Source organism: Leucopleurus acutus (genome assembly GCF_964270905.1).
Source record: "Leucopleurus acutus genome assembly, chromosome: 7".
In the NCBI taxonomy this organism is placed as follows: domain Eukaryota; kingdom Metazoa; phylum Chordata; class Mammalia; order Artiodactyla; family Delphinidae; genus Leucopleurus; species Leucopleurus acutus.
Window position 1 is genome coordinate 7230519 of NC_139150.1, and position 22751 is coordinate 7253269.

The 22751-nt window shown below is 50.5% G+C and overlaps 1 protein-coding gene across 2 annotated transcripts; it reads right to left on the reverse strand.

The window, feature by feature from the left end:
* Positions 1 to 1160: 1160 nt before the first annotated feature.
* On the reverse strand, positions 1161 to 14445 carry TBC1D13 (TBC1 domain family member 13). 2 transcript variants are annotated; one of them, XM_082843345.1, is made up of 12 exons: positions 14363 to 14445; positions 13180 to 13253; positions 11523 to 11563; positions 10859 to 10920; positions 10605 to 10704; positions 9659 to 9741; positions 7728 to 7887; positions 4634 to 4844; positions 3959 to 4122; positions 2861 to 3021; positions 2609 to 2666; positions 1161 to 1695 (listed from the first exon to the last, which is right to left on the reverse strand). In XM_082843345.1, exons 1-12 carry the CDS (start codon positions 14383 to 14385, stop codon positions 1630 to 1632), a joined length of 1203 nt encoding a protein of 400 aa, XP_082699471.1. In that variant the 5' UTR covers positions 14386 to 14445; the 3' UTR covers positions 1161 to 1629. The 2 variants fall into 2 exon arrangements, with proteins under 2 accessions (XP_082699471.1, XP_082699472.1); XM_082843346.1 differs by lacking the exon at positions 11523 to 11563 and having other exon boundaries at positions 14363 to 14396.
* Positions 14446 to 22751: the final 8306 nt, after the last annotated feature.

Sequence of the window (22751 nt, forward strand, 5' to 3'; positions counted from 1 at the left end):
ACAAATCCTGGCTGTCAGGCTAAGGAAGTTTCCGGGGGGCCTGAGGGTCCCTGCTGGCCAGTCTGGGGAGATGAAGAGGACCCGTGCTACGTGCTACGTTACCCAGCCTTCCAGATGCAAACCAGCTGCCTCCTCACAAAAGGAGGGAGGGCCTTGGTCGGAATAGGCCCACTAGTCCCACAGCCCAGCCTGGGAGGAGCCGGCTGCTCCTACTCAGTAGGCATGGGCCCCACATCCTGGAAGCAGCCCGGCAGGTGACCGGAGAAGGGCCTGCACCTCCTTCAGCTCCCCTGCCTGAGGGAGACATGGCTCTCCTGGCCCTGACAGGACCCAGGCCTTTGAGCTTGGCCACACCTGGCCCAGAGAGACTCCCTTTGATCCCACCGCCCTTTATGGGACTCGCCTGCCCTGGGCCGGCACCTGGAAGCATGGGAACGACTACACCTTAGAAGCACCTGGATCCCAACCTTAATGTCCTTTTTCTTTTGGGAGAGAAGGACCTTTGGGGGAACCTCTGGAAGACCCAGCTCTCCCTCTCCTCCCCCCTCCCTCCCTGGGCAGGTGGGTAAGGCTCAAAGCTTCATGGGCTATTAATTCTCAGCAACTCTGGGTTTCCAAGAATCCTGCGGTGGGGCAAGGGTTCAGGGCCCTCGAGTGAGGCACTGTGGACTGGGGGCCCTGGGAGCCTAGACCTGGGAAATGGGAACAGGCTGCGAAGGTCAAGGCTGACCTCCAGGAGCCTGGCTCAGCCAGACTCTTCATTCTGTCTCCAGGGTTCTTGGGCATAGCGAGGAGGGTGGGGGAGAGGCTGGGGATAAGGCAACCCAAAGAGAGGGGAGAGAGCGAGCCAACGGAGAGAGGGGCGGACAGAGTGAGAGCCACACACCCTCTTTGGAAGGAGAGAGAGGGAGACGGAGGCAGAGACAGACAAGAAGCAAAGACCAAGAGGGAGTCACCTCCCTCCATACACATGAAAACACACACAGACGAAAGAGAAGCACACACGAGGGGGATTAGAAGACATACACAGCAACCCACAACTACACACACACACACACACACACACACACACACACACACACACACACACACACACACACACACACACACACACACACACTCTGTGGGAAAGAGACAGAGGGTGAGACCTGGGCCTGGCAGCCTCTTAGCTCCTTCACGGTGTCACCTTCCCTGTGGAGAAGGCCAAGCACCAACCTCCAGAAGTGGTTTCTGGCTCATTTGCCAAGCACCTCCCTGACCAGCGCCCAGAAGACAGAGCAGGAAGAGAGAAGCAGAGCAGAGGCAGGGAGGGGCCCCTGCCTGCCCGCAGGGCCCACATCTGCCCCAGCCCCAGGACACCACCTCACAAACTCCTGCCCTGCTCAGCAGCCTGGGTCAAGGGTCCAGGGTTGAAGGGGTGGAGTGGGGGGAGGAGCCAGGGCTCGGTGGTTGGGAAGAGCAGGGCCCAGCCGGCCCCCGGTGGGAGCGACCAGGGTGAGAGGCCTGGAGCGGGCTGATCCTGCAGCGGCCCCGCTGGCTGGGACCCCACGGCCTCCTGCACGTCCCAGAAGCCAGGGCACAGGGGTCGGCGGTGGCTTCTCTCCCAAACCTGGGCCTCTTGCTGCCAGACTACTGGGAGTCTTGGAGTTCCTTGGCTTTCTGTAGGATCTGGCAGACGTCTGTGATGGGGTAATCCTGGGCAGGGGAAAGGCCAACAGTATGCTTGAGAATTCAGCTCACCCTTCACCACCTCTGCTGCCCCCAGCCCTCTCCAGTAGACCTGTCACCATGCTGGACCCCAGGCCTAAGGGATAGGGAGCACAGGGTAGGCCCAGTCTGCCCAAACCTTGCATGGAGCTATACTACACCCACTGCAGCAGTTAACTTAACCAACCCAACTAGTCACCACCCAAAAGGTCTCACAGCCCCTTCCCTAGGACAAGGACCACCTGCTTCACCTCTCCCCACTCCTGCCATCGAACCCTGACCTCCACTGACAATGAGCCTGGAACAGGGCCGGACACTGTCCATGTACTAGCTCACTGGGTCACCTCAACAGCCCAATGAGGGCTTACTGTGAATCTGCCTGTTTTACAGATCTAGTCAATGAAGTTATTGAAAACCAACCCCAGGCCAGGCGTTGGCAAAGAAATTATGGCCTAGAGAGGTTGCCACTTAGCTTAGGTCACATGACTAGCACGGGAGAACAAAGATGTGAACCCCAAATCGTCTGACTCTCAAGCCCATGTTCTTAACCACTAAGGCCCACGCTTTCCTTCCCCCGGTCTGAGCACGATTACCAACGGGCATTATAACCACATACTGGGTAATAAGTCGCAGCCTTGAGTGAATGACTTGGCTTCTCTGAACCAGCTTGGTTCAGAGAAGCCAAGTCATTCACTCAAGCCCACACCACACTCAAGGTCAGTGGCAAAGCCAGATTTAACCCAGATCCAAACACAGACCTGCCTCAGGGTCTGGACTCTTAAGCCCTGCTACCCTCTCCTGATCCTGACGCAGCCTAGCACAGCAGCTGGCATGGGGCGGCCGCCTGCTAAGTGTCTGTCTCATGGCTGAAGACTGAGCCTGCCCCTCCAAACTCCATTACCTGCAGGAGCCGCATGTTTACCGTAAAGTCCCCTTCCAGCAAGTGCTCGCGGATCAGTCTAAGAAAAACAAGCAACAAAAGTGCTGGGCCCCTGGGCCACTCTGAGTGCAGGCCCGCCGGGCCCCTTCCCGCTCCTGCCGCCCCACCGCACCCGCAGCAAGTTTGGTTTGATGCTCGCCTGAGAATCCCAGAAGCTCTCACCAGCCTCTCAAGAGCAGGCCCTGCCCGCCCCCTGCTCGCGGCCACACTCACATGAGCATGGCGCAGCAGACCAGAAGGAGGAAATCAAAGCGGCTGTTGTCGGCAAACAGGGAGTCCCAGATCCGGATGACATCAGGCAGCAAGAACTCCTGGGACAGCAGCAGCGTCAGCCAGCGGAAGGCGAAGAACTGGGGCTTGATATTCTGCTCTTGCTGGGGAGACAGAGGTGCAGGGTGGGTGCAAGAATCCGTGTTGGCTGGTTGCCACGGAACACCATGCAACCTATTAGACGTGAATTCATATAAGCAGCAGGCCAGGCGTAAGCGCCAGGCACGCTGGGGCGGGGATGGCACGGAGCTGCCTAGGGATCCTCGCTCAGTGCAAGGTGCAGCTCCTGCTTGCTACCAGCCAATGCTGTCAGATCGTCTGATGTTTTTTTGAGAGAAGCCAGATACCCAAACTTTTATATCAGCTCCTTAGATTAATAAATACACTACACAGATTATAACTTTGGATTTATGGACAGAGAAACCATTACTGGGCACTCATTACGTGTCTGGCCTTGTGCTTAACATGGTAAATATCTCACTTATTTACTCCATACGGCAGCCCTGCAAGGCAATTATTCCCAATGGAGATGAGCCCTCTGGTCAGCCACAGCGAATACTATTGACCGAACAAGCGTGTTACAAAACAGCAAGATGTGATTCCATATTTGCTTAAAAACATATGTTTATATATATGTATATCTTCTTGTTCATGAAACTTGTTTTGTTTATAAGTAAATGTCCTTTTTACTGAACTGTTTCCTGAAATAAACATGGAATGCCACTCCACTAATTTTTAAAAATGAAGTTCATACTTCCTTTCTTAGGGGACTAACGGCACACAGTAAAGGCCCCGCACCGCGCCTGGCACACGGGGCACTGCATCCACCCCCCCCACCCCCAGCCCGCTAGGCTCCCACCACCTGCTGCCCAGGTCCCCCGGCCCCGCCTCGGCACCCGGCTCAGCACTCCCTGGCAGCAGCAGCCACGTCCAAGCCCCAGGCTCCAGCCAGTCCTCACCCTGGGCCTGGGCTGCTCAGGAGCCTGCTGTCCTCTGCCCCTTTCTGTCTGCCCTGGCCCGTGTGGCGCTGGGGGTCCTCACCAGTTTCAGGTAGAGCTCCATGTCCTTATCCTTCAGGGTGGAGTACACCTTTTCCATCTTGTAGGTGATGCCACACTGTGAGTCGTCAAGGCTCTTGATGAAGTTGTCCCGGATCTCAGCCATGAGGTTCGTGAAGCAGAAAAAGGTGTCCGCCTCAGCGTGCTCTGGGAGAGATGGGCAGGGTGAGGGCAGCCATGAGAGAACTGGCACCCTCCCGTGTCCCACCCCACCGCTCAGCTACGCAAGACCCCCCTCCCCTCTGAGCCTCACCAAGTCACCCCACCTTGGTCAGGCTGCGCCCCTCCTCTGTCCGTGGCCACTCTCCACCCCCAACTAAGGACATCACTTCTTTCTTCTCACACCTGACAATGCTGTACACCAGCTCAGCGACTGATTACATACTCTTCTGCTGACATTTTTTCAAATCGTGATTTACTTAAATCCTTTCTATCGTTCAGCTTCCTGTATATACAGCTCATCTCCTCTACCAGAAATTCAGTTACAGATAGCAAGAGGTCAGTGAACATCTAACATTCTAGAAAGTTCAAGCCAGAAAAGATCTGAGATGATCCAGGCCAACCCGCTTATCCGACAGAAAATGAAGGCCCAAAAGAGGGAAGTGAGCTGCACAGCTAGATACAATAAAGCCCATTAGCCTGGAGCCCGTTTATCTACCCTTCCACTCGCTGTTGGGGTCGGTGGCAAAGGTGTAGTACAGGGGCCCCACGATCTCATTCATGCCCTGCACGTAAGCGATGCCAGGGTTGAGCTTGGCGTAGATGAACAGAATCCGCTCCACCACCTCCCAGTGGGCCTCACAGCCGTTGGGCAGCACCTGATACTCGTTCACGGATGAGGGCGCCGCGTTCTTGTGCGGGGAACTCATCTGGGGGAGAAGAGGAGCAGCCCGTTAAGGTGGGTGGCACTACCGACAGTGTGTTCTCACCGGATATGTTCACCCACGAGCCGAAACCTAACTTCCATCTCATGGGCAACCCAGGGCACAGAGGAATGCGTCTAACACCACCGGGAACAAGCGGACAAATCCAGAATGTGCGACACTCTACCAGCCAGCTGGGCTGCAATCTCGTTTATGGTGATACAGGTCAGATGGTGCTTACCTCTGAGGGAAGGCGTACTGACTAGGAAGGGGCATGAGGGAACTTTCTGGATGATGGGAACGCTCCGTGTCTTGATCTGGTTGGCAGTTACACGGATGTACACATAAGAAAAAGTCCATCTAGTTGTATACCTAAGATTTGTGTATTTATTGTAAGTTATACTTCAATTAAAAAAAAACTTTAAAAAAATATAAAAATATGTCAAAAACAGACAACTGGTTAAGACTCTTCAAAAAAGTCAAATGTTGAGGAGGGGGGAGTGGAGGCGTGCTCCAGATGAAGAGACTAAAGAAACGTAACATCCTAATGCAACGCATAAACCCTGAAGAGGTGCTGGTCTGGATTTAAAACCACCAAAATATTCTTAGTACGACTGAGGACACCCAGTCCTGGACTGGATGTGAGGTCTTATTACGGATTATGGTTAATCTCCGTAGATGAGACAATGGTAAGGAGGATGTCCTTATTCTCACGGGATGCCTGCTGAAGTACTTGGAGGTAAAGGGTCAGGACGTCTGTCTATATATGACACACACACAAACATGGCCAAAGGTTAACAACTGTTGAATTTAGGTGGAAAGTATATAGGTGTGCATTGTACTCTGCTTTCAACTTTTCTGAATGTTTCAAAATTTTCATAAGAAAAAGTTGGGAGATGAATGAAGAGATGATCCCTGCTGAAAACTCATGCAATAGAGCCGAGGTCCCCAACATCAGGATCCCCTGAGAGCTTCGTAAAGGTTCAGGTGCCTGGGGTTAACTGTATGAGAGCCACAGGCACACCCATGCAGGGACAGAGTATGAAGCTGTCCTGGAAGCCCAGGGTCCTGGAAACAGGAAACTCCCTTTTCCACTATATATACACGTGTATACACATATACATATGCGTGTACGTGTGCACACACACAGACACACACATCACTGTTTACCCAGAGTGTTCTATTGCAAAACAGAGCTCCACAAGCCTTCCTGTTTAATGTCCTGAACGGCCTAGAATACTCTCTCAACATCATTTTCAAGATGAGGAAACTGAGGCTCAGAAATGTTAGGCCACTCATCAGACGTCTCGCACTAAAGTGAGCCCAGACCAGCTCACTCTAGAACCCGAGGCCCAGGCCTCAGAGAGTGCCCACTGCTTTCCAAGAATCTGCACAGCCATGACCTCATTTCACCCTCTGGGCAATTCAAAAGCCAGACAGGGCGGAAATGATCACACCCAGTTTACAGAAGAGGCGGAGGCCCAGGAAGGTGAGTCTGGTGTTAGCTGCCCAGGATCAAACAGTCCGCTTAAACTCAAAACTGCCCAGCCACTGGTCCAGAGGTTTAGCAATGGAGCTTGCGGTCTGGTTCTCTATCACCAGGACCAGGTCCAAACCTAAAATCAGTTCTCAGCCACCAATCACTGTAGTAAAATGCGTGACAGAAGCCGGGTCCCCATCTAGCCAGGCAGCTAGAACAGCAGCCAAGCAGCAGGGCCACCAACCCGGCCACGGGCCCACTTAGCCAAGCACGTGGCACCTCCTGACACACCCAGCTGCCGTGAGCACGTGGAACCCGGGGATCAGCCAGAACGGCCCCGTCACCCCTGTGGTGGAAAACGGCTGCTCTCCTGGAAACACAAAGCCCTGACCGGTCACTCCACTTGGGGGAAACGAGCTTAGCTTGTTGGAGGTTACAGAGGATTTTTCCATTGTTGGAAGACAGCGAAAACCTGTGAGGAACAAGTCAAAGCTCCAGGTGCCAAAGCAGTAGGTGTGAATTAAGGAACAAGACCACATACTTGTTTAGCTACAAGCAGCTTCTCAGAACCACAGGAACTTGCTAGAAGACCGAGGTTCAAGCACTCGGCATCACCCGGCCAGCACAAGACCTACCATTCTTTTCTCCTAGGTCTCTCACACCCCTCCCCACTCCACCCCAGCCCCCACCCCCACCCCCACCCCCCCGTTGCCTGGACACCTCAGCTGCCTCCCAGGCGGCCTCTCCACCTCCATTCCTGCCCCCGCCAGTCAAATCTTGTATAAAGGCAGACTTAAATCACATCCCTGCTCTTAGAATGGTGCAGGGGTCCCCAGCCCTCAGGATAAAGGCCCTGCTGGCCTCACCACCACTCATCTCTCCAGCAGCCCTCCCCCTGAACCCCGCCCCCCGACCCCGCCCTGCCCCACCTCATGCTGGACTCCCTTCCTTGAACACACCCAGCTCTCTCCGGCCTGAGGACGTCCACACATGCCATCCTCTCCACCTGGAAGTCTCTTTCCTCTTCATCCTTGGAGCCTCAGCTTAAATGTCACTTCCTCAGGGAAGTCTTCCCTGATGCCCAGACCAGGTCGGCTCCCCCCATCACTGTTCCCACCGCACCTTCTCATCACACTGGTAGTTACTTTTCCAAGCGCCGTCTACACCACAGACCAGAAGTGTGGCTCCTTCACTGCACAGCAGGGCCCTCCCCCACACCCATTACACCAGCCTTTGATGCCTGACTTTCAGAGAGAGCCTGGAGGGGGACCGGGCAGGACCAAGGCTGCTTTGGGTAACTCTCGGGGCAGACGGTCAGGGGTCTGATGGCCCGTGGCCACAAGTCCAAGAGAAGCAGGAAGGAAAAGGCCATCACGGGGCGTCCCTGGGGCTTCCAGGTTGCCTCTCACATTTGTGACCCCGCTCCGGTTCCGGGCCACCGTCTGGGATTTCAGTGTCGTCTGTTCCACCCGCTTACGAAGGGTCTCGAACTCATTCTGCGGATCCAGGATGAGGAGGCAGGGGTACTCGGTGGCCCTCTGGAAGAAGGATATGTCTGGGCACAGCCTTCTGTCAAGACGGAACAGGAGAGGACTGTTACTCAGCGTGGAATTTTTAGGCATCCCACCAGCACCCTGCTGCCAGATGCCCCAGCATCCCCAAAGCCTCTTGTATGTGTGTGTGTGTTTTTTAATTAATAACATTTTATTTCAAAAGCAATACAGTCATGGTATATGTATACATACTCATATATCTTACGTGTATTTGCAAATAGACACACACACACGCATACGTATTTTTAAGTGTCCTTAGGGTCTTAACTCTTCTCTTAAAACAAACATCTTTCCATGTCAACAATATCTCATATGTACAAACGTATTAACTGCATTGTGGCTTAAAATGGTAAAAGAGGTTTCGTTAAGTTACACATTATACAACAGAATGTTACACAGCTGGCATAGGAGATGCTCAAGACAGAGCAAGAGAAAAAAGCAAGTTGGGAGACAGGCTCTAGACCGTGATCAAGTTTTTAAAATATATGTACTGCAGTACACGCACATTTTCCAAAGATCTTATACAGAGCACACTGCAGACTTGCCCTCTATAAACACTGAACAACGTGCTACAATCACTACCAGGGTAAGAACCTGTTTCCCCAGAACTGGGTTCAAGATGTGGTTCCTGACTTAAATGGGGCTATTAAACACCTGGTGAGCAGAGGCTCCAGACTGAGAAGGAAGGAGGCAAGAGCCTGTTCTGCCCCCTGGCTGAGCCGCCCAGGGTTGGGGTCCCACTGCGGGCACAAGGAGCACAGGAGAGGAGCAGCCCCAGGTGGCGAGGGGCTGGAAACACAAACGGTGAAGGCAGAACTGAAAGCAGGCGGGCAGACTCAGAACCCAAGCTCTAAGCACTGGGTCCACTGCAGACAGGCCTGCCGGCTCCTCACCCAGCCCTGTGGGAGAGTCACCCGCTGCCAGACTCGCCCACCCGACAGGACAGCACAGCCAGCGTCTCCACACTTCTCTACCAGGAGGAACGGCATGCACAAGCACACAGCGTAGCTCACAGTTTAAAAAAAACACACTTCTGACCCTGTCGCTCCTGTGCTTAAAACCTTTGCGCGCCTGCCCCACATCCCTGGGATGGAGCGATGGTCCGACCCCTGCTTGCCTCCAGTGTGGCCGCAGGCACACAGGCCTTCGCACTGCTCCTCGGACAGCCAAGCTCTGCAGGCTCGCAGGGCCTCCCACAGCAGCTCCTTGCCCAGCACCACAGGGCCCTCCCCTCCCCTCCCTCCTGCCCCAAGGTGCCCGCTCCTCCCATCTCAGCTGCCGCCTCAGGCGAGGCTTCCCGACCTCAGGGTGCCCTGAAGCACCCTGAACTCTGCCTTCAGAGCATTCTCCACAAACTTCAGTGACACGGAACATCTGTTTTGTTGAACATCCGTCTTCCTGTCCTCCCTGCCAGCTTCTAGGTTCCTTAAGGAGAGGGGCTATGTCTGTCTATTCCGCGTTCAACGCCCAGCCTGCCGTTGAGCCTGCCATGTAGCGGGGCCTCAATATTTGCTGAAGGAAGGAAGAGATGAATCCACAGATGCCAGGGCTACAACTGAAACTAAGGCAGGGAGAGAGGAGAGCCGGGCACTCAGGGCACTCACTGCACCGCCAGCCCCACCCCAGGCCTGCTACCACTAGGGCCTGGACTCAGCTACCAGGACAACTCACCAGCAGTTCCTCAAACACGCCCCTGCGGGCCTGGGCTGGGAAGGGACAGGGCAGAAGAACTGGAAATCCCACAGAAGCCCCAGGGGCCGGCTCCCAGCGCCCAGCGCCCTGCTCACCGGACATCTTTGTCGATCTGCAGCAGCACCTCGTTGTCCTTGAAGTACGTGTTCCATCGGCTGTCGGGGTTAGGGTTGAGTGGCTGTCAGGGAAAATGAGCTGCTCTGTCCTCGGCCGGCTAGAAGCCCAGGGACAGATACCAGTCTGGGGGCCTGAGCAGTGCCTCCGAACCAGCATTCCCAGCAGAGACGCAGCTGTTGCTGAGACAGCCTGTGAGCTAGCTGGGGGGCAGCACAGGCCTCGTGCAGCCTCCCAAAGCACGATCACACTCCACACCCGGCAGCCGAGCCCCGTAGTCCGCTCAGTACTTCCCTGCGCAGCAAGGACTCTCTTTCCTGTCTGTAGCTCTAGAATGCTGCATGTAACAGGTGCTCACTAAACGCCTGCCTGCTGAATGAATGAATATTGTATCATTAGGTCTCTTCGAATCTAACTCATTACTACTCTGAGTTGCCAATTCCAGTTCTTGGAGGATCGGCCTGGGTCCAATCCATCTCCACTTACCGACTGCAAAGCACCAGGGAGGAGCTCGGTATTTGTGGCTGGAACGAGGCTTCCTCCAGGCCACACAAAGGCAGTTTATCCTCCCGCCAGCCCTGCTCTGACTCCCTTCAACTATAATATCACAGAACCTTCCTCGAGGAAGGGGACTGAGGAGGAAAGGAGACAATGCACATGGAGGACCTGGCTCAGTGCTGCACACACACGCTCCTGTGATCCCAGTCATTGCTTACAGTCCTGACTGGGCCCAGAGCCTGCAGAGAACACGGAGAGACAACAGCCTTCAGGGGCTGAGGAGCTAAATGCAGAAATGAGGTACTGGGAGGGCCAGAGGGGACCAAGAGCAGCTGCACCTGGCCTCTGGCATGAGGGACCTAGTCCATTCCAAAGCCCACACCTCTCCCCACTCTGCAGCCTTGGTCCCCACTGCGGACCCCTACTCACATGGTCCTCAAAGGTCACATCCTCCCTGGATACACCCATGTTGGCCTTGGCGATGCCAGGCTGGATGATCATTTCCCTCAGGAACTGAGAATACAGCTCCCTGTAGGAGAGAAGAGGAGAGAGGGATGATCCCCAAAGGTCTCACCCAGGGAGCCCGGAGTGCAGCAGCAGCAACAGGAAGTGGGCCGGGCTCACACCACCTGCTCTGTCTGATACAAAGGGCCTCCCATCACCCGCCTTTGTCAGGGTCTCACCTCTGCTTGGCCAGGATGGAGGTCCAAGACGCTCTCTCCAAGGGGAGGTAGTTCAAGAGAATCTGCAGAGAGAGAGAAGAGCAAAGCTCTGGCGACCCCCCCAGCCCAACCCTGGAAGTAGATGGAGGCTGAGAGGCCTCAAAGAAAATGTCTGATAAACCCCGGAGACAGCAAGATGGGCTAAATAAAACCCAGGAACACAGGCATGGGCTGGGGGCAGCCTCCCCTTTTCTCCCCACTGGCTTCCCCCACCTTCATCCTGAACCAGCCCTTTCTATTGCATTTCCTCACACAGACTCTTCCAAACGATAATAAAACTCTGTGCTCAAAGGGGTTGGAAACCAGGACACCGGGGTTCTGCTCCCACCTCAGCGAAAGGCTTTAGGCGAAGCGCAGCCTTTTTTTGTCCCAATAAGCATCACTACCACTGAGCTGTCTGGACCAGGAAGCAGAGGGCTTCGCTGGCATTACAAAGTGTTCCATCCCCAAGGGGATCCTGGAGGGGACGCCAAGAGAAACAGAAAACACAGAACTTCCCAGAAGAGCTTCCTGGGACAAGCAAGGAAAGACAGAGAACAGGAAGAAGGGGCCAGGGGTGGGGGCAGCCCATGCAGGAACCCAGGGACTCTCAGCAGAGCAGAAGCTCCAACCCAGGCACACCCACCTTCCAGCAGAGGCACCGCAGTCCGCCCTCACAGGGGATGCCTGTGGACATAGCAGGCAAAGGTCACGCCCCCGCAGAGTCCCAGAACCCCCCAGTCCTCCACCTTGGAGCCAGTCGGCAGGGAATGGAGTGGGCAAGAAGTACTTCTTCAAGGATGGTTTTCTGCCAGAAAGATCACTAGACTAGATGCTAATCCTGTGTGCACTCTCTCTCCATGGCCCGTCTGGAATGTTCTTTTGAGGATAACACCTTCTCACCCTTGATATTTCTTCCTCAGAGCAGCCTTTACCAACCACCATCTCTTCCCAAACAAAGTCAGGTCCCTTGACATAAACAATAATAACTCCATCGCTTCTCCTTCACAACATCCACCACAAATGGGATCGTATAATGTAATCTGTATATTTATTTAACATCTTTAACCCCTACTACTGGGTAAGCCCCAGAAAGACGAGGACCAAATTTGTCTTACAGTCCCAGTACCTAGCCCAGGGCATGGCCCACAACAGGTAGTCCATAAGTATCTGTGGAATATAAACAAAGATAAGAATGCTAAGTGTTTTGGGCTTTACGGACATTATTTCACTTAATCCTCATTACAGCCCTAGTAAGTAGGGAAGATCAGCATTATTGTCCCCATCTTACAGATAAAGAAACGCATCTGTAAAGATAGAGAAATCAAGGACTCACACACAGGTCTGTCTGACTCTAGAGCCCAACTCAGCAGGCTGCATCCCCTGGGGCCCGGCAGATTCTTCAGCTCAGCACAGATGCCAAAACCCCTCAAGATCTTCAGGGCCATGTTATAACGCAGAAACTAACACACCACTGTAAAGCAATTATACTCCAATAAAGATATTTTAAAAAATAATTAAAAAAAAGATCTTCAGGGCCTAAATATCACTCCTGAACAGAAAGACAAACTTCTCTTGAAATACTGTCATGAACCTCCCTAAAGCAGCTGTTGCTACCGTCTCCCCAGTACAGTGAACAGGAGCTACCCACCTCAGAATCTGCATGGGGATGAAGAAGGCAACTCAAGCATTACTTGCTGACAAAGTTACAAGGGCAGAGCAGTCACAAGAAGCTACCCAGAACACCTTTGGGTATTTTTAAAGACAAGCAAAAGCCTCTGTGTTGAGAAGTTAACAGGCCACGGAGGGCAAAGTCAAAAGCTGCTGGGGTTCAGCTCCTTAAAGTGAGTGTCTCAAGGCTGGAATCTTACCATTAACCAAAGTTCACTGTTGCCTGAGTTGGCTTTGATCCTAAGCCAGGGATAGAACCAGGAACCACTCTGTAGCTAACCAAATTCTACAAGACAGGAAGCTTGCTGAGGAATGAGGAAAGACCTGACCTCTGCTCACGAAGTCTCCCCTCTGCCCTCCAGTTATTCTCAGGAAGCAATGAGCATCATTTATAGGCCCATAAGCACCCTGTCTAAGGCCCACAGGCATGCTAATTGTGGCCGCCACTGCTCCAGGAACCCCCTCCAAGCTCAGGGTAGTCACTGGTTGTTCAGCTCCACAGAAGCTGGAGGTGGCCCCAAAAGGCAGGCTGGCCCCCAGAACCGGCCAGGTGTGGCCTTGGGCACCCTCCCCTCCATCTTAGTCACAACGCTGCTCTAGGAAAACCCTGAAAACGGAGAGTTGCCTCTTACCACTAAAACTGAGTTCCTGAAGCTTTTCCAAGGCAATCGTGGGCTCCTTCAGGACATCCTGGAAATCTGCAATCCTAGAAGGAGGGAGGGGGAGGCAAATGGAGGACAACCAAAGCCCAAGATGACAGGCTTAGCGACCACTCCTAAAGCCCACAGCTCCCTTACACCACCAGTCTCCAACCTGTTCCTCCCTCCCCTTCGGGACATACAGATGTGCAAAGCTCACAGCAAAACCTGGCCAAAGGCAGCTTTGGAGAACTAGAGATCACTTTTTCCTCTAAGCCCAGAAACGAACAGATATTCTTGTCTAGAGGTTCTCAAATGAGCACCATGAAATCAGACACATTCTAATATTTAGTGAGCTGGCTTATAGGGCACTTCCTGCTGGCCAGGCCCAACACACTTCTGCTATCTGAACTCAAAAAACCCTAGGAATCAGGAGTAATTTGATCTGTAGACAAGGACCTGTGTAATCAGCATTCCAAGCTCAAATGTATAACCATTAGAAGACCTCTGGGCCTGCCCGCAGGCAAGGACAAAAGGTTTAAAAAACAAGTCCTGCACCACGGCGGGGAAAGTGGGGGGAGGGGGATGAATTGGGTGATCGGGATTGACATATATACACTAATATATAAAATAGATAACTAATAAGAACCTGATGTACAAAAAGTAAATAAAATTAAATTTAAAAAAAAAACAAGTCCTGGAGGAAAACTGAAGTGAGCAAAATTAGCCAACGCTGCAGGATTTGGCCTGAGAAGAGAACTGGAGAATCCAGGTTTTCTAGCATTTCTAGTAAGAAAAGGACACGTGGGACGGGGAGCATCTGGATAGACTAGGGTACTGGGGCAAAGGGTTACCAAGGGAAAAAAGGACGGGAGGTGGGGGTGAGATCGGGCATCGAGGCCCTGGAAGAGGAAGACACCAGGGGAAGGGATCCAGGGTGAGGAAGAGACAGAAAGAGAGAAAAGGGGCGACACCGAGGGGCAGGAGAGGTGTCCACGCTCCGTGCCCCCCTCAGGCCCACAGCAAAGAGGTTGTAAAGTAGGCGCCCAAAACCTTCTGCCAGGGGCAGGGCGGGGGGTGTCTCGGTTCATGGCCGCATCCGCGCGCCCCCTCCGCAGGTCAGAAGGGGCAACCTGGCCAGGAGCGGCCTGGCTGGTCTGCCCCAATGGCCCCTTACCGGCTCTTGTGCAGACTCGACATGGTGTTGACTTCCGGATCCCCCCGCTGCCTCCGCCGCTGCCAGCGCCGCCGCCCCTCAGGGACGCGGGGCGCTGGGCAAAGGCCTCCGACCGGAAACTCAGCCTCAGGCGCGCGCGTTCTGCTCCGCCCCGCCCCGTTCACGTGCCACCCCTTCTCCGCTCTGCCTTCTGGCGGCGCGGCGGGGTGGGCGGGGCAAGAGAACGCCGGGAACACGGTCCCGCCTCCGCTCCCCCACCTACGAGGCCCGCGGACCTAGAGCGCCATCGCGCAGGTGACCGCGCGGTCTATGCTCCCCAAGGCTATTCCTTGACCTTTCCTGGGCCTCAGCTTCCAACTAGGCAGTATATCTGTCACCTTGTCCTCTTCCTTACACGTTCATCACCTGCAATAAGCTATTGAGTTATCGTTTCAGGCATGTAGACCTTCCCTGCTAAACTACACAAGGCCTGCCTGCTGGTCTTTTCACTGCTGAACCCTCGACGCCTATAGCAGTGACTGCACAGAGCAGATGGTTCAATAAACATTGGATGGAAGAGCAAGACTACAGTTCAGTGTTTCCTTGACTTTTGGATTTCATGAACATGAAATTTATCATAATATCAGGACAATAGAAAAGGAAAGCCAAAATTTCAGGATCCTTCCCAAGAAAAAACAGTTGGCAGCCTCTCAGTGTTTTTTCTCTACACCTATATGTGCATATGTGCATAATTGTCCTTTTTTTTTTTTTCAGAAGGGAAATTTTATTTTATTTATTTTATGTTTGGCTGCGTTGGGTCTTCATTGCTGCGCTCAGCCAGCTGGGCTGCTCTTTGTTGCAGTGCCCGGGCTTCTCCTTGCAGTGGCTTCTCCTTTCGTGGAGCACACGCTCTAGGTGCTCGGCATCAGTAGTTGTGGCGTGCAGGCTTCAGTAGTTGTTGCTCGCGGGCTCTAGAGCGCAGGCTCAGTAGTTGTGGCGCACGGGCTTAGTTGCTCGGCGGCATGTGGGATCTTCCCAGATTGGGGATCAAACCCTTCTCCCCTGCATTGGCAGGCAGATTTTCTTTTTTTAAATAAATTCATTTATTTATTTTTGGCTGTGTTGGGTCTTTGTTGCTGCGCACGGGCTTTTTAGCTGCGGCAAGCGGGGGCTACTCTTCATTGCAGTGCTTTCTTTTGTTGCAGAGCACAGGCTCTAGGAGCGCGGGCTTCAGTAGTTGCAGCACATAGGCTCAGTAGTTGTGGCTCACGGGCTCTGGAGTACAGGCTCAGTAGTTGTGGCACACGGGCTTAGTTGCTCCGCAGCACGTGGGATTTTCCCGGACCAGGGCTCGAACCAGTGTCCCCGGCATTGGCAGGTGGATTCTCAACCACTGCACCACCAGGGAACTCCTGTCCTTATTTTTTAAATTTTTCCACAGATCGGTGAAAAGTTTGTCACTGGACTGTATAATCTCGAAAGCCCCTCCAGCTCTCAGCTGCTGCCCACCAGGATTTCACTACTCCATGGAGCAAGCACAGGGAGACCTGTTCCTTTATTCACTCATCCCACAATTTCTGCTCCCACTATGTGCTAGGTACTGTGATAAATGTTTCATCAGAATACAAAGATTGTGTTCCTTTGCATGAAATGTAAGAAATGAATAAATGTTGACTTAATTGCACAACAGGACAGGAATTTTTTCCAGGTTAAAAAAAAAATACCACCAGCCCTTTGAAAGATTGATTAGAAAGACAGGGAAAAATACAAACAACGTGTTAAGAAAAAAAGACAGTTGGCTATCATTCGGAAAAAAATAAAGGTCTGTTCTTATCTGACATCTGACAGGAAAGTAAATTCTGAATGAATTAAAGCTCTGCAAGGGAAAAATCCTATGGGATTAGAATAAAAATATACAGAAAAATGTTTAGAATCTTGGAGAAGGAAGACATAAGGCCCAGAAGCCATTAAATATAAGACAGATATATAACTACCTAAAATTTTCAGTCTCTAAATGGTAAAGGAAAAGACAAGCATCAACAGGGGAAAATATATGTACCCTTTATGATAAAGGGTTAATCTCCCTAATGTATAGAGAGTTCTTAAATCAACAAGAAAAAGACAAACACCCCAAGAAGAAGAAAAAAAAAAAGCATTCAGTCATTCAAGAAATGTATTGAGTGCCTACGACGTGCCAGATATGTCCTAGGTATTGGGAATTTAGTAGTGAATAAAAGACAAAAATCTCTGCCTTCGAAGCACTGACATTTTAGTGAGGGGAGTTAGACATTAAATAAGGTAAATAAGTAAACTAAATGGTACATCAGATGGTGATAAATTCCGACAGGGGAAAATAAAACAGGAATGGGCAGTGGGAGGGGCTGCAATTTTACATAGGGGGTCAGGAAAACTGCTCTGAGGTGATGTCTAAGCAAACACCTGAAGGAGGTAAGACAGCAAAGCTTATAAGCAGGCACTTCAAAGAAGAAATGAGACTTCTCTCGTGGTGCAGTGGGTAAGAAGCCGCCTGCCAATGCAGGGGACACGGGTTTGAGCCCTGGTCCGGGAAGATCCCCCATGCAGCGGAGCAACTAAACCTGTGCGCCACAACTACTGAGCCTGCGCTCTAGAGCCCACGAGCCACAACTACTGAGCCTGCGTGCCACAACTACTGAAGCCTGCGTGCCTAGAGTCTGTGCTCCACGACAAGAGAAGCCACTGCAATGAGAAGCCCGCGCACCGCAACGAAGAGTAGCCCCCGCTCGTCACAACTAGAGAAAGCCCGCGTGCAGCAACGCAGACCCGCAGCCAAAAATAAATAAATAAATAAATTTATTTTTTAAAAAAAGAAGAAATAAAAATGTCTCGCTAGAACCTGAAATAACAATAAATTGGACTAATACTCAGAGGAATATGAATTGAACAACCATACTGTGCCTCTTGGTCTGGGAAAAGTCATCAGTATTTATTGCACCTACCATCACTAGGTTGTAGACAAACTTCTCTCAAACAGCTTTAAAGAGAGTTAACCTGTACAGACTTTTCACAGAGCAATTTGACAAGCACTAATAAAATTTTTTTAACTTTATATATTGAAACATTATAGGTTCTCCTCAGTGGTTTCTTTTTTATTTTTCTTCTTTTTTTTTTTTTTTGTCTGTGCTGCGCGGCTTGCGGGATCTTAGTTCCCCAATCAAGGATTGAACTCGGGTCCTCAGCAGTGAAAGCATGGAGTCCTAACCCCTGGACCGGCAGGGAATTCCGCTGGTTTCATTTTTTTTTTTTTTTTTTTTTGCGGTACGCGGGCCTCTCACTATTGTGGCCTCTCCCGTTGCGGAGCACAGACTCCGGACGCGCAGGCTCAGCGGCCATGGCGCACGGGCCCACCCACTCCGCGGCATGTGGGATCTTCCCGGACCGGGGCACGAACCCGTGTCCCCTGCATTGGCAGGCAGACTCTCAACCACTGCGCCACCAGGGAAGCCCCCTATTATTTATTTTTAATTGCTTTTCTTGATCTCGTATCCAGAAATCTTGCTAAACTCAATCATTAGTTTGAGGACTTCCCTGCCGCGGAGCAACTAAGCCTGTGCGCCACTAGTGCTGAGCCTGCGCTCTAGAGCCCGCGTGCCACAATTACTGAAGCCCGGGCGCCTAGAGCCTGTGCTCTGCAATAAAGAGAAGCCACTGCAATGAGAAGCCTGCGCACGGCAAATTTATAAAAAAACAAACAAAAAAAATGAATTCAGTTTATTCTGTATTTATTCTGTTGAAAATTCTGTTAAAATTTTTGCATCTATATTCACAAGGGATATTGGTCTATAGTTTTATATTCTTGTCATGTCTTTGTCTATCTTTGGTATCAGGGTAATTATGGCCTCATAAAATGAGTAGGAATGTCTTCCCTCCCCTTCAATTTTATGGAAGTTGTGTAGAACTGGTATTATTTGGTATATTTACCCCTTAAGTGTCTGGTAGAATTTATGAGAGATTTTTTAAAATTTTTTTAAAATTTATTTTATTGAAGTGTAGTTGATTTCTGGTGTACACCAAAGTGATTCAGTTACATATATATATATATATATATATATATATATATATATATATACACATATATTCTTTTTCATATTCTTTTTTACAGTGACAATCTTTTTTTTTTTTTCGGTACCCGGGCCTCTCACTGTTGTGGCCTCTCCCGTTGCGGAGCACAGGCTCTGGACGTGCAGGCTCAGCGGCCAGGGCTCACGGGCCCAGCCGCTCCACGGCATGTGGGATCTTCCCAGACCGGGGCACGAACCTGTGTCCCCTGCATCGGCAGGCGGACTCTCAACCACTGTGCCACCAGGGAAGCCCTCATACTCTTTTTTTAATGTTTATTTTTTATTTAATTTTTCTTATTAGTCATCCATTTTATACACATCAGTGTATACATGTCAATCCCAATCGCCCAATTCATCCCAGCACCACCTCCACCCCCCCGCCGCTTTCCCCCCTTGGTGTCCATACATTTGTTCTCTACATCTGTGTCTCAATTTCTGCTCTTCAAACCGGTTCATCTGTACCATTTTCTAGGTTCCACATATATGCGTTAATATATGATATTTGTTTTTCTTTCTGACTTACTTCACTCTGTATGACATTCTCTAGATCCATCCACATCTCTACAAATGACCCAATTTTGTTCCTTTTTATGGCTGAGTAATATTCCATTGTATATATGTACCACATCTTCTTTATCCATTCATCTGTTGATGGGCATTTAGGTTGCTTCCATGTCCTGGCTATTGTAAACAGTGCTGCAATGAACATTGGGGTGCATGTGTATTTTTGAATTATGGTTTTCTCTGGGTATATGCCCAGTAGTGGGATTGCTGGATCATATGGTAATTCTACTTTTAGTTTTATAAGGAACCTCCAGACTGTTCTCCACAGTGGCTGTATCAATTTACATGCCCACCAACAGTGCAAGAGGGTTCCCTTTTCTCCACACCCTCTCCAGCATTTGTTGCTTGTAGATTTTCTGATGATGCCCATTCTAACTGGTTTGAGGTGATACCTCATTGTAGTTTTGATTTGCATTTCTCTAGTAATTAGTGATGTTGAACAGCTTTTCATGTGCTTCTTGGCCATCTGTATGTCTTCTTTGGAGAAATGTCTATTTAGGTCTTCTACCTAAATTTGTCAACCAAATTCCACCAATAAGAAGACTGTGCAATTACTGGAATACAATGCAATCATTCTAAAGAATTAAACAGGATTATATGATCTGACATAAAAAGTGATAAAAATATGTCCCAGAACAATTTGTATAGTATGATCCTATTTATGTTGTTAAATCCATCCTGCATTATGAGTTTACATATACACGTTTATAAATGCATTTTTAACACCTTTATTGGGATATAATTCACATACCATTTTTTTCTTTTCTTTTTTTTTTTTTTGGTCTTCATTGCTGCATGCTGGCTTTCTCTAGTTGTGCTGAGAGGGGGCAACTCTTTGTTGTGATGCGTGGGCTTCTCATTGCAGTGGCTTCCCTTGTTGGGGAGCATAGGCTCTAGGCATGCGGGCTCAGTAGTTGTGGCTCACGGGCTTAGTTGCTCCACAGAATGTGGGATCTTCCCGGACCAGGGCTCAAACCTGTGTCCCCTGCATTGGCAGGCAGATTCTTAACCACTGCGACACCAGGCAAGCCCCGCATATACAATACATTTAGAGCATACATTTAAAGTGAACAATTCACTGTTTCTCAGAATATCCACAGAGCTGTACATATACAACTATCATCCATCAACCATGCAATGATCATCACCATCTAATTTTAGATCATTTTCATCACCCCAAAAAGAAACCCTGTACCCATTAGCAGTAATTCCTTTTTCCCCCACCCCCTCAGCCCTAGGCAACCACTAATCTACTTTCTGTCTCTATAGATTTGTGTATTCTGGACATAGGAATATAATCATAAATGTATCATCTTTTGTGACTGGTATCTTTCATTTACCATGTTTCCAAGTCCCATGCATATTGTAGCATGTATCACTACTTCATTCCTTTTTCTCACCAAATAATATTCCATCGTATGACTATATTATTCCATATCATATTCATTCACCAGTTGAAGGACATTTGGGTTATTTCTACTTCTTGTCTATTATGAATAATGGTGCTGTGAAAATTTTCTCTTGGGTATATACTTAGAAGTGGAATTGCAAGGTTATATGATAACTCTATGTTTAACTTTTTTGAAGAACTGCCAAACTGTTTTCCAAAGCTGCTGCACCATTTTAAGTTCCCATCAGCAACGTAGGAGGGTTCCCATTTCTCCACATCCTGGCCAATACTTGTTATTGTCTATCTCTTTGATTGTATCCATCCTAGGATATGAAGTTGTATCTCTTTGAGGTTTTGATTTACATTTTCCTGATGACTAATGATGTCGAGTATATTTTCGTGTGCTTCTTGGCCATTTGCGTATCTTCTTTGGAGAAATGTCTAGTCAGCTCTTTTGCCTATTTTACATTAGGTTACTTGTCTTTTTATTATTTAGTCATAAATTCTTTATATAGTCTGGATTACTAGTTCCTTACCAGATATGTGATTTGCAAATATCTTCTCCCATTCTGTGAGTTGTGTTTTCACTTTCTTGATGGTGCCCTTTGAAGCACAAAAGTTTTTAATTTTTGTTGTTTTTTTTTTTTTGCGGTACGCAGGCCTCTCACTGTTGTGGGCTCTCCCGTTGCGGAGCACAGGCTCCGGACGCGCAGGCTCAGCGGCCATGGCTCACGGGCCCAGCCGCTCCGCGGCATGTGGGATCTTCCCGGACCGGGGCACGAACCCGTGTCCCCTGCATCGGCAGGCGGACTCTCAACCACTGCGCCACCAGGGAAGCCCAAAAGGTTTTAATTTTGATGAAATCCAGTTTGTCTAGTTTTTTCTCTTGTGTTTATGCTTTTGGTGTCATATCTAAGAAACCATTGCCTAACCCTAAATCACAAAGACTTATGCCTTTATTTTCTCCTAAGAATTTTATAGTTTTAGCTCTTACATATGCATGCATATTTTTAAAGGACTAAGGGGATACTCACCAAACTGTTAAAGAGTGGTGCCCCCTGGGGAAGGGAATGAAATTGGGGTTGGGTTAGGGTTTGAATGGGACTTTTCATTTTTTCCACCCTATATTTCTGTAATGTTTAGATTTTTTATTTAAACAAGCACATCTTGTTTTGAGAATTCAAAATCAAAAGGCTTTTTAAAGGATTCAAATTGCACAAACATGCTTACACATAGTTAAAGACTAAAAGATACTGTGCAGAACGAAAACATCCACAAAAGTAGTTATTAGGAGGGTCGTGTCAAGAAAGGGTTCGTCAAGAAAACAGCATCTAAACTGAGACCAGAAGGACGAGGATATAGATGGGAGCAAGAAAAGTGTTTAGTAGGGAAGAAATTATTTGAGCCTATGGAAGAGAAGAGGATCATTAAAAGAACCAAAATTGCTTTAAACTGTCTGAATTGGAGAATGAAAGCGTGGGGGGGGGGCAAATAAGGGAAGAGGGTGGGGAGAGAGACGGGGGACAGATCATCCTTGTCTACCATAAGGGTTATAAGGAGCGGGGTGCTCTGATCAGATTTATTGGTTTTGGAAAATTCACTGTCGAACTGTGGAGAGAATGAGGGGAGGGAGCCGGGAGTTCTGTTAGGAGGCTGTTGCAGAAATCCAAAGGAGAAATGATGGTGGACAGAGTCGGGCACTACTGGCGGAGGAGGGGAGGGGCTGGTTTGAGAGATCCTTAGGACTTGGCGACTGGAAGAGGAGCTAAGGGAAACACAGGGGCCAAGGCCGACTCCCCATTTCCCAGGTGACAGCCGAGTTGCCTGGAGGGCGCATTAACTAGCTGGAGAAGTAGCAGCGCGTTTCGGGGGGAAGATGGTGACCGCTTTTGGACGCGTGGGTGCGAGCTACCTGCGGATAAGCCAGGGATAGATGTTCAAGAGGGCGCTGGATGTAGGGGCTGGCGCTGGAGGCATGTCCGTGCTGACGAGGAAGGTGGAGTCAGTCCGCCCTTAATCATTCCCTGGACTCCGGGAAACCGCAAGGCAGAGCGGGCCCGGAAGCCGGTGTCACCGAGCGGGTCCTCCCCAGCTCCCCCAGCCCAGCGAGAGCCCGTGAGAAGCGCGCTGAGGACTGGGGTGGGGACCAACCGCTCCCTCCTCCACCCGCAGACCCAGCCGGTGTCCGGGAGAAGAGCCGCCGCGGGGCTCCGGAACCTTCGGCCGCCGCCGCCCTCGTTCGCCGCGGGACCCGTCGGGGGAACCCGTTAGCTGTTGCTAAGGGGCGGCCCCGGAAGTGACGCGCCCCGGGTTTGTTGACAGCGGAGGCGGCGGCAGCTGCAGGCTGCGAGCCGTA

Bases quoted from the DNA above. Each gene is read 5' to 3' on its own strand.
- TBC1D13 (XM_082843345.1), bottom strand. From the start codon at position 14,385: ATGTCGAGTCTGCACAAGAGCCG. The intron at 9,742-10,604 runs GTGAGTAGGGGT...TTTCCCTGACAG, and splicing joins ATGTGACCTTTGAGGACCAT to CCACTCAACCCTAACCCCGA. The intron at 3,022-3,958 runs GTGAGGACCCCC...CTGTCTCCCCAG, and splicing joins TGGAGCTCTACCTGAAACTG to CAAGAGCAGAATATCAAGCC.